The 15,785-nt window shown below is 39.4% G+C and overlaps 1 protein-coding gene across 2 annotated transcripts; it reads left to right on the forward strand.

Moving 5' to 3' along the window:
• Positions 1–536: 536 nt before the first annotated feature.
• On the forward strand, positions 537–14,892 carry TAF5 (TATA-box binding protein associated factor 5). Of its 2 annotated transcripts, none has more exons than XR_013543132.1 (11): positions 537–1,166; positions 2,873–3,107; positions 4,058–4,373; positions 6,039–6,202; positions 8,554–8,689; positions 9,735–9,855; positions 10,650–10,779; positions 11,451–11,615; positions 11,985–12,162; positions 12,875–13,233; positions 13,833–14,892. XR_013543132.1 is itself a non-coding variant. In XM_072995609.2 (11 exons), the coding sequence occupies exons 1-11, from the start codon at positions 608–610 to the stop codon at positions 14,048–14,050; spliced, it is 2,400 nt and encodes a 799-aa protein (XP_072851710.2). In that variant the 5' UTR covers positions 541–607; the 3' UTR covers positions 14,051–14,892. The 2 variants fall into 2 exon arrangements, 1 of the variants encoding a protein (XP_072851710.2); XM_072995609.2 differs by having other exon boundaries at positions 541–1,166; positions 13,056–13,233.
• The last annotated feature ends 893 nt before the right edge of the window (positions 14,893–15,785 follow it).

Below are 15,785 nucleotides of genomic sequence, written 5' to 3' on the forward strand. Positions count from 1 at the left end.
GCTGTTTACTGCAGACAGAAAAATGGAACCAACCAATCCAGTTTTCACAGAACTCTTGTGTTTTAAATAAACAAATAGCTCGGAATTCTATTTGGTGAAGTTTGTAAAGAAGTTGTTCAAACGTTCACATAATGTAAAACAATACAATTTTATCAGCTTTGCATATTTTACGTAACATAACATATATGTTAACGCTGAAGAATCTTTTGTTCTCCTCTAGTTAACACTTCCTAACTTGGAACTGTATGTCTCCGCAAGCATTTGGCTTTCCTTTCATATAAACGGCACACAGTTGAGTAAACCCCACTGATTTCATTTGAACCTTCTACGTATCTTGCGACACTCCAAAAATTATAAGAAATGTAATTGTCGTTTTCTGTTTTGTGAAAAAAAAAGCGACAACAAGGAACCAGGAGCACTATCCCAATTAACCCGCTCTCCCTCTTTCTTCCTCTTCCTTGCCATAAAGCAGAACAGCGCCGGAAGTGCCGTAAAGCATCCAAGGGCTGTCACTAGTGGCGGTTGGCCTCACGATGTTACGGTGTTCCCTCATTGTCGCAAAGCCGCGGGCAACCCGAGCGGGAGTGAGGCTTTCGGGCTTTGCAGTATGGCGGCATTGCCGGAGGAGCCGGGCGAAGGAGTAACAGTGAAGCCGGATCCCGATGCGGGAGCAGTGCCGCCGCCAGCCCCGCCGTCCGCCCTCCCGCAGTCCCCAGTAACGACAGCCGTAGCGGCGGCTCTTCCTGCTCCTGCCCCCTCGGTCCCTTCTCTTCTCCCAGAAGGGGAGCCCTCGGCGGGAGGAGTGGACTCGAAGCCGCCGGTCGCTCCCAGTCCTGCCCCGGCCAATTCCCAGCTGCCCACGGACCGTCAGACGCTGCTGGCCGTGTTGCAGTTCCTGAGGCGCAGCAACCTCCGCGAGTCTGAGGAGATTCTCCGTCGGGAAGCCCGGCTCTTTGTCGAGGAGGGTGCGACCGATCCTAGCTCCTCAGCCCCCGGAGTCCAGGCGACCCATGGCGCGGAAGGACAGGAGTCTGGCGTCGGGATCGCGGCCCCCGGAGCTGGCGACGTCCTGCTCAGCTCGGTTGCTTTTGGACAGAGCGGGGCTACCATCTCTCCGGCCGCGGTCACGGCTGCTCCCGCAGTGCCCCTGGGGGGTGCCGGGAAAGGTGAGAGGGGTAGCGGATAAATCGCCCCCCCCCCCAAGGATCGGTCACCCAGGCGCTTACTCTAGCGACAGTACTTTTGCCCTATACGGTACTTTGATACGTATTATGTGCCCGTCAAGTCGGAACTGACATCTAGCAACCCAAATAGGGCTCCTAAGGCAACGGGATATATTTTAAGAGTGGTTTTACCAATTCCACTCCCCCAGTGAGTTTCCATGGCCAAGTGGGGATTTGAACCCAGGACACCTGAGTTCTAGTCTCTTTTTCCACTACAGCAAACTGAGTATCTAATGGTTTTTGTGGGTTTTTCGGGCTCTTTGGCGGTGTTCTGAAGGTTGTTCTTCCTGAAGGTTGTTCTTCCGCAGAGTGCTGTCCTCTGAAGATGCCGGCCACAGAGACTGGCGAAACGTTAGGAAGTACAACCTTCAGAACACGGCCAAAGAGACCGAAAAACCCACAACAATCATTGGATCCCGGCCGTGAAAGCCTTCGCGAATAAACTGAGTATCTGTGACAATAATCATGTGCTGTCAAGTACATTCTGACTTATGGTGACCCTTTTCAGGGTTTTCCAGGTAGAAAATACTCAGTAATTTATAATTCCCTTGGGACTGCACATCTTATCGAGGGCCACACAGGCTGGCTGTGCTCGCAGGAAGCATAGTGGGGAACTGAACTCTCAGCCTGTGGTTTTGCAGCCAGATACCTAACTCGCTGAGCTATAGGAAAAGTCAAAATCAAGGTTTTTAACTCATGTAACAGTAGTTTTATGATGTCCTCTGGATACAATAGCCCCATCCTGGAGTTGGTGTGAATGATTCCATGATGAATCGAGTTGAAATCACACACTGGCATTCTTTTGTAAAATCCTAATTTTTTGAAATAATGTTAACAATTATTATTATATTTTTATTCCACCGTTCAGCTTAATAGGCCCTCTAAGAGGTTTAGAACATTAAAACCACTGAATATGAAAACTACTATAAGATATAGTTGAAAACTACAGAAAAAAATAATGTAGTAAGTTGTTGACTACATTTTCATTTCCCTAATAACTGGATTGGAGACACAGTATCACAATTTTAAACCTAGAAGTTGGGAGACAGAAACAAGTAGTATTGCAGATATTGTGTAGAGCAAGGCTGTCGGGAGCATGTGGTTCTTCAGGTAGTATAATTACATGCCATCAAGTTGATTCTGACTTATGGCAACTCTTTTTAGGGTTTCTGGGTAGAGTACTCAGAAGTGGTGTGCCATTCATTTCTGATGCTGGAATGCAAATCTCGTAAGCTGTAGCCATCTCAGTTGGTGTGAAAATGATGGGAACAGTAGTCCTACGTTCACCATCTCCACTACAGACTATGCTAATCTAAAAATGGTACTGTAGTTCATATTTTCTAATAATGGTAGTTCATATTTTCTACTTCATTCTTTGCTGATCTAGCCATTCCCTTTCTATAGGAAATAATTGAGAGTCATCACCTTGAATTGGAGTAGCTGAATACTATAGGATATACTGATGTAGCTGTTCTTTATATAAGCATTTGTTCTATAGCCGCCTAGAATGGTCGTATAGACCAGATGGGCGGGATACAAATCAAATAAATAAATAAATAAGCGTGTTTCATAGTCACTCACTGAGTGTCACTGGTAATTAACAGTTATCAAAACTGTACTATTTACCTCCAAACATTAATGCTTTGCAGTTGGAGTCCTTGTGGAAGATCAACCCGATGTGAGTGCAGTATTATCTGCCTACAATCAGCAGGGAGACCCAGCGCTCTACGAAGAGTACTACAGCGGACTGAAAAACTTTATCGAATGTGCTCTCGACTGCCATCGAGCTGAGCTGTCGCAGCTTTTTTACCCCCTTTTTGTACACATGTACTTGGAACTGGTTTACAATGGACATGAAAATGAAGCAAAATCCTTCTTTGAAAAGTAATAAAAACATTTTTGTTCCTTTAATCTTGGTTTGCATGTTTCCACTATTAGGTAGATCAAACTGTTTAAGCACAGGTCTCCTGCATGCAAGAGAAGCCTCTTCAGCAAGAATTGGCTGTGTTAATGAATGAATGGGCTTCAAAATACAAGCACTGGTTTTAATGGTTAATATGACATAACTATCATATGCTAATATCCCCCTGTAATTACCACATGTCTGACAACTAATTATTCTTGTTATGAAAGAGCTGTTTCATGGTCTTGACGGATTTCTAAAAAATTAATTTCTCCTGGGCATAAACTATTACATTATCCTTTTCTGTGCCATAGGAGGGTTTCAGTGATGAAATGGGGGGCATGGAAGGGGCTTTCCTGAAAAATGTGAAGACCGTGCATACATTCAGCCATTTCCTAGGCAACAACTGCACCCTGTCAGCTGATCTTTCCACTCTGGAAGCACCATTGGATTGCTTCCAACATGACCAAAGAAGTAGTGAGAAAATGTTGTCTCCTGTTTGTCTCTTTTTTTTGAGCATGGGTAAATACATGCAAGCTTCCCACTGGGTTTTAGGGGAAGGAGACAGGGGACACCTGTTTGTGCCTAAGACTAGAAAAATCTTAGATACCTGGGGTATAGAGGTCCTAAAACCCTTTTGTGCACTTGAGTATTTGAAATGTTTTTCCTGGTTCTGTATATTAGTTTTAAGAGAGAATGTTACCAGCAACTGTTACTAGAAATTCGTAGATGGTTTGTATTGCCGTTTTCACAATTCCATGTGTGTTTCTGTGCCTTTAAAATATTGGCTTTCACCTGGTATAAGCAACTGAAAAAATGGTCAAATGTCTTGTTAAATCAACTGTTAAATTAACTGTTGTTGCAAGGTGTTCTGGTAAGGATCACCAAATTGAAATTGTTCATCGTTCATCTGTGTTTAACCTTTTTCTAGGTTTCATGGAGATCAGGAGTGTTATTATCAAGATGACTTACGTATACTGTCCAGTTTGACCAAAAAAGAGCATATGAGAGGAAATGAGACAATGCTGGATTTCAGAACGAGCAAGTTTGTGCTGCGTATTTCCCGTGACTCTTACCAGCTCTTGAAGAGACACCTTCAGGAAAAACAGAACAATCAAATCTGGAACATTGTTCAAGAACATCTTTATATTGATATCTTTGATGGAATGCCTCGCAGTAAACAACAGATAGATGCTATGGTCGGAAGTTTGGCAGGAGAGGCAAAACGGGAGGCTAATAAAGCAAAGGTATGTGGTTGATATTACACACATCATAGATCTTTTATTAGAGACACATATGTACATTGAGCCTGATGAGGGCTCTTTGTTGATGTGCTCTTCTAGTCGCCATTGCAATCACTATGTTTGGGTGACTATCTCAGTGTATTAAACTGAAATATTCTTGAGCCTTTTGCTCACTCTCCTTTTGGCTTCAGTTTACACAAGACATAGTTAAACCAACAACCTTTTCATTAACCACCTTCTCATTTCTACGGTACTTTTCAGGATATTAAATGTTGTGGTTTGAAGGGGTTTTTTAATGTCATGGCTTGTTCTAAAGTGGTAACCAGGGTTTTGTAGTTCAGATGAAGCTGGAAACTAGCAATTTAGAGGTGACATAGGAAATTGAGAAGTTGGTGGTGCCAGTAATTTTATTTTATTAGATTTATACAGTAAGTGGTTTGTGTCTCAAGGCACTTTGCCTCTGGATGAAAAGCACTTTCTGACAGGAGTAAAGATAAAGTTCAAATAGAGTCAATTGTCATTTTAAGAAGTGGATTGAAAGAAAGGCAAATCCAATACAGTGGCAGTTTTCTTCCATGAATATTGATTCCTGTTTCATTGCTGAGTACTTGGCCATTGTTTCCTGTGCTCTGTGCAATGGATGTTTTGCTGCTTTGAGGATATCTGTTGTGCCACCTTGCTATAATAAGTTAGATGTTAGTATTACTTCCACTCCAGTAAGAAAATGGAGCTCAGAAAGTCTGTACTATAGCTTTGAAAAGGGGCAAGTAAGGGGAAACATAGTAGAGGCATTATCTGTTGGTTGCTAGATGAAGAAGATGCCAGACTGTATACGATTTGGTTTGATCTGGTGTGGCTGCTCTTTCATTCTTATGACACCTTGTGCATGTACAGAATTGAGTTCTCTAGAATAGATCCTGTAATCTAAGGATAATGTGATTATTTTCTCATTTGCAGAAGAGTGATTTTTGTTACTTGAAAGCAGAACTCCATGCTACCAAATTATTTTTAATGATTAGAACAAAAACTGATTGCAAAACCAAAAAGGTCTACCTGAACTGGGAAATGGGTATTAAAATGTCAGATGGGATGCAAGCAAAGAGATGTATCTGGGAAGAAAAAAATTCAACCTCACTGATGGAATTTGAGGTAGTAGTGATTAATCAGAAAAGATCTACTGAGGTGGATAGCACAGTGAAAATGTTTACTCACTGTGTGGCCGTTGTAAGAAAGACAAGGCCTAGGTTGGGCATAATTAGAAAAGGAGTTGAATATAAAACAGCTATATCATAAGCTCTTACACAAATCTACGTATATGCGATTATGTGCCATCAAATCACATCCAATTAATAGTGGCTCTAATAGGGTTTTCAGTGTATGTGAAATATTTAAGTAGTACTGTATTTAAGTATTTTTACCAGTGTTGCCCCTACTTGGCCAAATTTCAATGGCCAAGTAGGAATTAGAATCAAGGTGTCTTGAGTCCTAGTTGGTCACAAATCTATTGTGTGATCATACTTGGATTACTTTATACTGTTCTGGTCACTGCATGTAAGAAACAATATGTAGTAATTTGACTCAACAAAACCTATTATCTAATCAGTTCTGTGTTCTGCCTAAATTGATTTGTACTGTATTTCAAATCTTTCTTTTCTTTTTGGCTTACAGGTCTTTTTTGGGTTACTGAAAGAACCAGAAATTGAGTTGCCTTTAGATGATGAAGATGAAGAGGGTGAGAATGAGGAGGGCAAGCCAAAGAAGAAGAAGCCAAGGAAAGACAGTGCAGGATCAAAAAGCAAAAAGCAAGATCCAAATGCTCCTCCTCAGAATAGGTAATGTCATTTGCTGCAAAATCCCAGATATCCCAATGAAGTGAGCAGAACTTAATCCCATAGCAAAATTCCAAAGGTATACAGCCTTTCTAGCAAGGTGACAGTGGCTGAAGGGACTGAAAGCTTATAGGCATATGCATATGCAGTCATGGCCAAAAATAATGGCACTCTTGCAATTCTGTCAGAAAATGCAACCCTTCTCTCAGAAAATTGTTGCAGTTGCAAATGTTTTGGTACTCACATGTTCGTTTCTTTGGTTTGCGTTGGAACAAAAAAAAAAAAAAACCAGAAGAAAAGTTAAATCTGATACAATCCCACACAGAAACCCAAAAATACACTGGCCAAAATTATTGGCATGTGTAACTTAATATTTGGTAGCACCCCCTTTGGAAAACAATAACTGAAATCAATCACTTCCTATAACCATGAATGAATTTCTTTCATCTCTCTACTGGAATTTTGGACCACTCTTCTTTTGTTCCAGGGCCTTCAGATTTGAAGGATGTCTTCTCCCAACTGCTGTTTTCAGATCTCTCCACAGGTGTTCTGTGGGATTCAGATCTGGACTCATTGCTGGCCATTTCAGAACTCTCCAGCGCTTCGTTTGTAACCATTTCTGAATGCTTTTTGAAGTGTATTTTGGGTCGTTGTCCTGCTGAAGACCCATGATCTCTGGTGTAGATGTAGCTTTCTGACACTGGGCACTACGTTGTGCCCCAAAATTCTTTGGTAATCATCAGATTTCATGATACCATTCACACAGTCAAGGCACCCAGTGCCAGAAGCAGCAAAGCAACCCCAAAACATCTTTGTACCTCCACCATGTTTGACTGTGGGGACTGTGTTATTTTCTTTGAATGCCTAGTTTCTTCTTCTGTAGTGCCATGAGGTCCTTTACCAAAAAAGTTCTACTTTTGTCTGCCCACAGTACATTTTCCCAGGAGGATTGTAGTTTTGTCACATAAGTTTTGGCATACTCCAGTCTTGCTTTTTTATGCCTTTGTGTCAGCTGGGTCTCCTACTATAGCATCCCTTTTCATTCAGATGGTGACAGATAGTGCGAGCTGACACTGTTGTACGCTGTGTCTGCAGATCAGCTTGAATTTGTTTGGAAGTTAATCTGGGTTCGGTATCCACCATTCAAACAATCCTTTGTTACAATTTGTCAGTAATTTTGCTCTTCCGTCCATGTCCAGGGAGGTTAGCTACAGTGCCATGGGCTGTAAACCTCTTGATGATTTTGCGCACAGTGGACAGAGGACCATTAAGATCTCTGGAAGTGGACTTGTAGCCTTGAGATTGTTGATGTTTTTCCACAGTGTTTTTCGCTCAAATCCGCAGACAACTCTTTACACTTCATTCTTTTCTCCATGCTCAGTGTCACACGCAACACAAAGACTGAGTGTACTTTTCTCCATCTTAACTGGTTGCAAGTGTGATTACTGTATTGCCCACACCTCTTACTTGTGACAGGTGTGTCTAAATACAAATTAAAGGAGCATCACATGCTTGAAAACCAATTATTTATTACAATTTAGACAGGGTGCCAATAATTTTGGCCAGTGCATTTTTGGGTTTCTGTGTGGGATTGTATCAGATTTGACTTTTCTTCTGTTTTTTTGTTTGTTTGTTGTTCCAATGCAAACCAAAGAAATGAACGTCTGAGAACCAAAACATTTGCAACTGCAACAATTTTCTGAGAGAAGGGTTGCATTTTCTGACAAGATTGCAAGGGTGCCAATATTTTTGGCCATGACTGTACCTGCATTCTAGCAAGCCTGTTTCTTCACTGGGCAGCTGCGGAGATCCTTCTGTCTACCATCTCTTCCTTGCTGCTAAAAGAAGAAATCTTCTGTCTGTAATAGCAAGGATTTGTGGGAATTCAGCCACAACAGTGTGAGTCACAGTGGCACCTTAGAGACCTGCATTTCAATATCTTGGGGCATAGGTTTTGCACCCTTGTAGATTTTTAGCCCTATCCTTTTACATAAACTTTTATAAAAATAATATCATACTACAAGTGGCAGTTGGTGTAACTGAGCAGAAAGATAGATACCAGAGTAGGCCTCTGCTCCATTCCCTTCTATTAGATCTAGCTTTCTATATGGAAGGTTTGAGGGATTTTTTTCATATGCGAAAGTACTGAGCTATGTAAACCCTTATGTAACCTGAGTGATGCAGCCCAGACCTAGCTTTATTATCTCAGTGAAAACTACCCCATAGTTAAATCATAGTTTACGTATTTCTGACAAATATTGTTATTTTTAAGCCATTATTCACATGCATTTTATTGGATTCAAAGTATTACTGTACTGTGCTTTGTTTTTTGAACATTGTTACTTCCCATACAGGATCCCACTTCCTGAGCTAAAAGACTCCGATAAGCAGGATAAAATAATGAATATGAAGGAAGCCACTAAGCGTGTACGTCTTGGTCCAGACTGCTTGCCTTCCATTTGTTTCTACACATTCCTTAATGCTTATCAGGTTAGTCCTGGGCTTTTAAAAGGCTGTTTTGGACCTTTAAAAGGCTGAGGCAATGTTGAAGTATCATTTAAACAGCCAGTTGCACCCCTGGAGTTTTCTTTGTTGTACCTGACCATTTTCAAATATTGTTTTTTTTGTGGGGGGAGCTAGGCAATGCTGCGGGGGGGCATATGGGGTCCGCAGACATGCTGTGCTCAGCCTTGTTCTATAGCATTACACCCAGTAGCATAACCTAAAAATGGATTGTATCCAGACTTTGAATCAGTGGAAAGATGTTCACACCACAGGATTTCCCAATATATCTTCACTATTTTCAGCCTGGAATGAAGTGACAGCGAGCTTGTGAAACTGATAAGAGGCAGTGTACACAAGTATTTAGACAAAAGGCCACTCACATACTAGTGCTGATACAATTGATTATCGTAACATCAGTTTCTTGTCAAAGAATGCCTTTTGAAAATCTTGTTTTTGGCTGCTTAAATTATTGAGATTCATAGATGTGATTGCTTGGTGGCTAGCAGTTGCTGCATATGTTTATGAGTGTTTAGTAGTGTTAACTACATCTCATTGACCCATCACTGAAAATTGCTGAAGTGGCAGGGTGTTGTATGTTAAATGGGACAGTCGTGTTCCTTAGATCTTTCACTTCACATGGAGTTTTTAAAACACTCAGGAAAACAAAAAGAAGTTGCATTGTTTTCACATGTCTCCACATTCTAATGTAAAGTGGAAGAATAGCTTCATTCTTTCTCCCAAGCCTTCTGGACTTGTCTGAGGATGAGAAAGGACTGAGTCAGTGGTGGTTACAAACAAAATAACTAAAGTAATTTCTCTCCAATTTCGTAGCATTGGCTTTAGCCCCTTCCCCAAAAATCATTGGTTTGATAATTCCATAGTTTGCCATTTTCTATATTCAATAATTATAAGGTTTTTAAAAATCAATAATAACTTCCATGTTCAAAACTGGTGGCAGATGTTTAATTCTCTGAATACAGGATTGTGTACATATATATTTTAAAACTTAAAATCTTTACTGTTTAAACAGGGACTTACAGCAGTGGATATTACAGATGATTCAAGCATGATTGTTGGAGGCTTTGCAGACTCCACAGTCAGAGTATGGACTGTGACACCCAAAAAGCTACGAAGTGTGAAATCAGCAACAGGTTGGAAATTTTATTTTTTTATTTCAGTCACTGTTTTGGGGAGAAAAATTCATGGAGGGAAGTTCATGAGGTGAAACAGTTCTTTCATGTGAACTGATCACATGAAATTACTTTGACTTTACCCTGTTAATTTGTTGGAAGAACTTAAGTATTGACTAGTTTTATTCCCATTATTTTTAGGAAATATCATTGAAATAGTATGCAGATAAGAAAAAATAGAGATAGCAACAATATTCTGTTTAAAAAACAGTTTGTGACACTTAGAGAACATTACAATATGTATTTTGTATTCTTATTCAGAGTTGTGTCTTTGCTAAGGAAGCTTGTGAATTCAAACTGGAAGACTGCAGAAATGAGACACTGTGAAGCAGAGTGTAAAAGAAAAAGCTCTGAAAGCATGCAAATCTACCAGCATAGTAGTTTACTGATGATAATCAAATATAAGCATATCTGATTTCCATTGAAAGTCTCTAGCCAGTATTCTGTTGTGTAGCTCTGCCTGTGCAGTGAGAGTGATGCCATGAGTTGTGGCAGATTGCTGAGTTTCTTTATTTCAGGATGCATCTAACTCATGCACATGTCATGACCAATGACATTGCTCCCTTTATGCAGATGGAAAAACAGAGTAAAAGCCACTATTGTTAAAATTATCTTACATTTAACAAGGGCTTGGAACTAAATTATCTGGAGATAATGGCCATGGCGATAGTCTTGTTTATGGCCATGGCGATAGTCTGTTAACAAACAAAAGAGTCTTATATGGAATGTGAGTTTTAGATTTTTTTCCCTTTCAGATCTCAGTCTCATAGATAAAGAATCAGATGATGTTTTAGAAAGGATTATGGATGAGAAAACAGCAAGTGAGATGAAGATTTTATATGGTCATGGTGGACCTGTCTATGGTACCAGCTTCAGCCCTGATAGGTACAAATAAATATAAATAAATAAATATAATAGTTTAGTTTATCTTAATACTGTTTATTTCAAATTGATTATTAATAATTATAAGAAGTTTTTTTAAAACTCTTTGTACCAATGGACTCTTCAGCTCAGGAAAGACTGCCAAAATGTGGCCCAATTCTGTGGACTGCTGAGAGCTGTATTGAGCACAAGAAAATTACCCGAACTACATGAGCCAAAATGCTAAATAGCTTTACTTTCTTGATTGTGTTCATGGTTGTAAATTGGAAAATAATATGAGATGGGGACCATTAAAAATCTGTGCACGGAAAATATAGATGTAAAGCAAGAAGAGAATTCTTTTCATTATTAAGCAGCATATTTTAATGCACCAAAGGGATTACCAATTGCAAAATTATGTAATTTTTAAACATTATGTAATTTAAAAAATATTTCTAAAAATGAGTTAGATATTAACAAAATATCATATGTCAGCTACATAGCTCAGAGACAGAGTGTAAACTGGAAATCACTCCATGCATGATTTTAGGCAAGCCATCATTGTCCCAGCTTCCAAATCACAATATGGGAATAACATACTTGCATATATATATTGTGCCAGACAGTGTACAGGTTCATTTATGTGTTCAGTTTCAGTACTGCTAACATTTCTGTCTGATTCTTCTTTTGTCCAGGAATTATTTGCTATCTTCTTCAGAGGATGGCACTATCAGATTGTGGAGTCTGTTAACTTTTTCTTGTCTGGTGGGCTACAAAGGACACAACTACCCTGTGTGGGACACACAATTCTCTCCCTATGGATATTACTTTGTATCAGGTGGTCACGACAGAGTGGCTCGGTAAGAATCTGATGTAAGCTCTCAGCTTTCTCTTGTAATCTAGTGGTTTTCTTTATGTTGTTTACAGCTGTATTCCAGAACATATCCTTTACTAATCAGTAATGGTACTTAGATTTTCTTACACAATGTATCTCTGTCACACGTTATAGAGGAAATTAAATTTGAGAATGGTTTGGTCTGCCCATGATCTCAGTTGGAACACTGCTAAGGACATGAGTTACCTCCAAAGAAGTCTGAAGCAACTACTAACTTAATCAGTTTGGGGGCACTTGCATGTGAGGCAATTTGGGTTTTGCTTTAAAAAATATAGCCATTCAAGCAATAAATCTTGTTCCTCATTTATTAACTCATATTTATGCTGATTTAAAGATTATGGGCTACTGATCACTATCAGCCTTTGAGGATCTTTGCTGGCCATCTTGCTGATGTCACATGCACGCGGTTTCACCCAAACTCCAACTATGTAGCAACAGGCTCTGCAGACAGAACTGTGCGGCTTTGGGATGTCCTGAATGGGAATTGTGTAAGAATATTCACAGGACATAAGGTATGTTATAGCCAAAATTCTTTTGGATATTCACGTGCATGCCATTAAAAAATACTGCATTTTTCCATGTATAAAACAACACTTTTCTTAAATAATTTGAGAAAAAATGAGGGTTGTTTTATTCACGGAAGTCAGCTCTTTACCACTGCCTTTTGCGAAGGCACGGGGCTTTAGCAAAAAGGAAGGGGAGCCCTTGCTCCCTTTCCTTTTTGCTAAACTCCGTGCCTTCTCAAAAAGCGAGGGCGCACTGGGCTTAGCAAAAAGGAAGGGGAGCTGTTGCTCCCTTTCCTTTTTGCTAAACTCTGTGCTTCTCAAAGTGCCTTTTGAGAAGGCACTGAGTTTAGCACTGGCTCCCCTTTTTGCTAAACTCTGCCTTCTCAAAAGGCAAGGAAAAGCAGCAGTCACTTTGACAGCAGCTTTCCTTGCCTTTTGCCAAGGCACGGGGCTTAGCAAAAAGGGAGCTCTTTGATCCCTGCTTTTTCTAATTTGGGGTTAGAAAATGGTTTTTTTTCATCTTATACTTTGGGTCATCTTATAAATGGAAAAATATGGTAGTTGATACTTTTGCAAACAGTGACAGAAATTTTTTTACCGTGGTCCCGATGCTTTAGCTTAAGATTTTTTTTCCAGTCAGAAAGACACACACACACTTTCTCTCAACTTAGTCCCTTCAAGCCGTTAAATTCTCAAGAATATCACTTCATTTCCACAGGGCTGCATCAGAGGAATAAGCAAGTCAATAAAATCTTCTGCCTTGGCCTGGCTAGGATGGACTGCACTGAAAATTCCACTTAATTATTATCTAACTTCATTGTGAAACAAGATGAAAATGACGTGTCAGGAAGATACACATCCTCACTCTCACCTTAATCCCCTTAATTTTGTTGATCTAGGGACCTGTTCATTCATTAGCATTTTCTCCAAATGGAAGATTCTTGGCATCTGGTGCAACAGATGGAAGAGTGCTTTTATGGGATATTGGCCATGGCTTGATGGTAGGGGAATTAAAAGGACATACAGACACAATCTATGCACTCAGATTCAGTAGAGATGGAGAAATCTTAGCTTCAGGTATGTAACTTTGTGTTGTGAGCAAAACAGTACTGGAACAAACTCACTTGTAGTTTTGACTTCCACATGTTTGTGAAGGTATGCAGCGCAATTCTATACATGTCCGTTGCTAATGTTCTGAAGTACACGTGTGTTACAGGACTTTCAGAGAAGATCTAGATTTCTTACCAAATGTTAGCTACAATATTAGCTACCAAATATTACATACAATTCAATTCACTGGACAGCTTTAGCTGAGTACTTTTCCTTTCTGTCCCATTAACAGAATCTTAGAAGTATTACTTGTAAAGTTAAATACTTAAGAGACTAAAATAATTTTTAAAAGATTTAACAAGGTGATGACACATTTATCCTCCTTCCAAAATAAGCATATGTCCTCTCACACACATATAGTCCAGCTTTTTAAAAAACTGTCCTGTTATGTAAATTAGTAAAAAACATAATGTTAGTTATGTGTTAAGCACTGAAAAAGAAAATTGATTACTATTCCCTGAAATCCTGAACTAGATGTTATAGATGTTGGAGGTTTCTCCTTGTATTTTGAATTGGAAAATGCAGCTTATACTAAGAGGGTTGGTTTCCCTTTCATTTTTTGCTAGGTTCAATGGATAACACAGTGAAGCTGTGGGATGCAGTGAAAGCCTTTGAGGATTTAGAAACAGATGATTTCACCACTGCCACTGGACACATAAATCTACCTGAAAGTTCTCAGGACTTACTGTTGGGCACATATATGACCAAATCAACTCCCGTCATACATCTCCATTTTACTCGCAGAAATTTGCTTCTTGCTGCTGGGGCATATGGTCCTCAGTGAGCTACAAAACTATGAATATTTGATTCTGCAAGTTCTGCGAAGGTCTTATTAAAACTTGACTTAGTGAAGATGACGGAAGGTACTGTACTAATGAAGTAAACTTGTCTGCTGGAAAAAAGATTCTACTCTATGATCTAAGCAACATGTTCAATAACTTTGATTTTAGCTCCCAGTTACCCATTAAAATACTGTGATGAACTTAAGGGAACAAAGTTAGAAGTATAATATGGGAATATATACCTTTAACTGGTGTAAAAAAAGTCACATGGCACTGCAAAAAAACCCATCATACACCTCAATTTTTATGCCAGTTGCATAAAAATAAGGCTTAGTGTATGTTGTTCAAGCAATTCTTTAAAAGCACTTAACTAATACATGGAACTCATTTTACTAGGAGTTGCTGCAAACATTCTAGAATAGTGGGATTATTCCTTCAAAGGGGAAGATCACAAATTGAAACAGGTTGAAGACTGCTGAAATGTAATTGTGTGACATTTTAAGATACTGTACTTTTATGAATATTTTTTGAAACTTTTCCAGCTGAGAAGTTGCAGAATTCCCTAATGATTCTGCGTACTTGTTGGTCTAAACAGAATAGAAAAGTAGCCCACAATTCCCTAAACATTTTGATTTCTTCCAGTGTTACCCAGAAAACAAGTACCCTTCCAACCTTTTCCATAACAGCAAAGCCATTAACTCTTGATTTCAGTGAAACATTTGTCACAACTGCATACTGTTGAAATCTAGCTGAAAACTAATGTAAAAATATAATGCCATGGTTTTTCATTTTGTACAGTTTTATACTTTTGATATTTTATAATAAAAAATAATTGTACTTACTACGTACCTTTCAGTCTAAATACACAAAGGTCCTAGTTTACATAACTTTGTGTAGTTCAAATAGAATGAGTCCAGGTATTCATCCCAGAGAAACCTGAGAGATAAAAGTATAACCATCTTCTGGATCTGGAAGGCTATTGCATGGAAGACAGAAAACCTGATTCTGGGTGCTCCAGTGGGTAGGACCGGAACTAACTAAAAATATCTGACTAAGTGTTATGAACTTTGGAAAGTAGGTGTTCTATGCTAGATCGGATCGGTTTGGAAGGTGGTGGATTTTACTTTGGAGGGGTTTCCTGCACTGACAGAAGGTTGAACTAGATTACCCTGGGGATTCTTTCCAATTCTACATTTTTACGTTCTATTGCACAAGCTTTATCTTCAAGACATAATGGAATAGGTACTTTCAGGGGAAAATTATGGAACAGTGGAATATTTTTATACTTTGGTAACCTGTGGAAGAAATTTCATTTAAATTGTTTCTGGGATTATGCAGTGTTGTCCACAAGTTTATCACTACATTGTAGAAATGTGTAGCTGCATACATATCTATCTTTTGGGGAGACAGTTATACTTTAAAAGCATAGCTATGATTGTTTATCTAAAATTGAGCAGTGTAGCAGCACAGGCACTATGTTCAGTATTAAAAATGTAATCCAATACAGTGGTGCCTTGCTTAACGATGTTCATTCCAGTGAAATTGCTGTAGAGCGAAAACGTCGTAAAGGGAAAATAAAAAACCCATTGAAACACATTAAAATCCAGTTAATGCTTTCCAATAGGCTAAAAACTCAACGTCCAGCAAAAATCCTCCATACGGCAGCCATTTTTGGTGCCTGTATAGCGAGGAATCCATCCCTAAGCACAGCGGGGAGCCATTTTGAGCACCTGGTGG

This window comes from Pogona vitticeps, chromosome 3, assembly GCF_051106095.1.
Source record: "Pogona vitticeps strain Pit_001003342236 chromosome 3, PviZW2.1, whole genome shotgun sequence".
In the NCBI taxonomy this organism is placed as follows: Eukaryota; Metazoa; Chordata; class Lepidosauria; order Squamata; family Agamidae; genus Pogona; species Pogona vitticeps.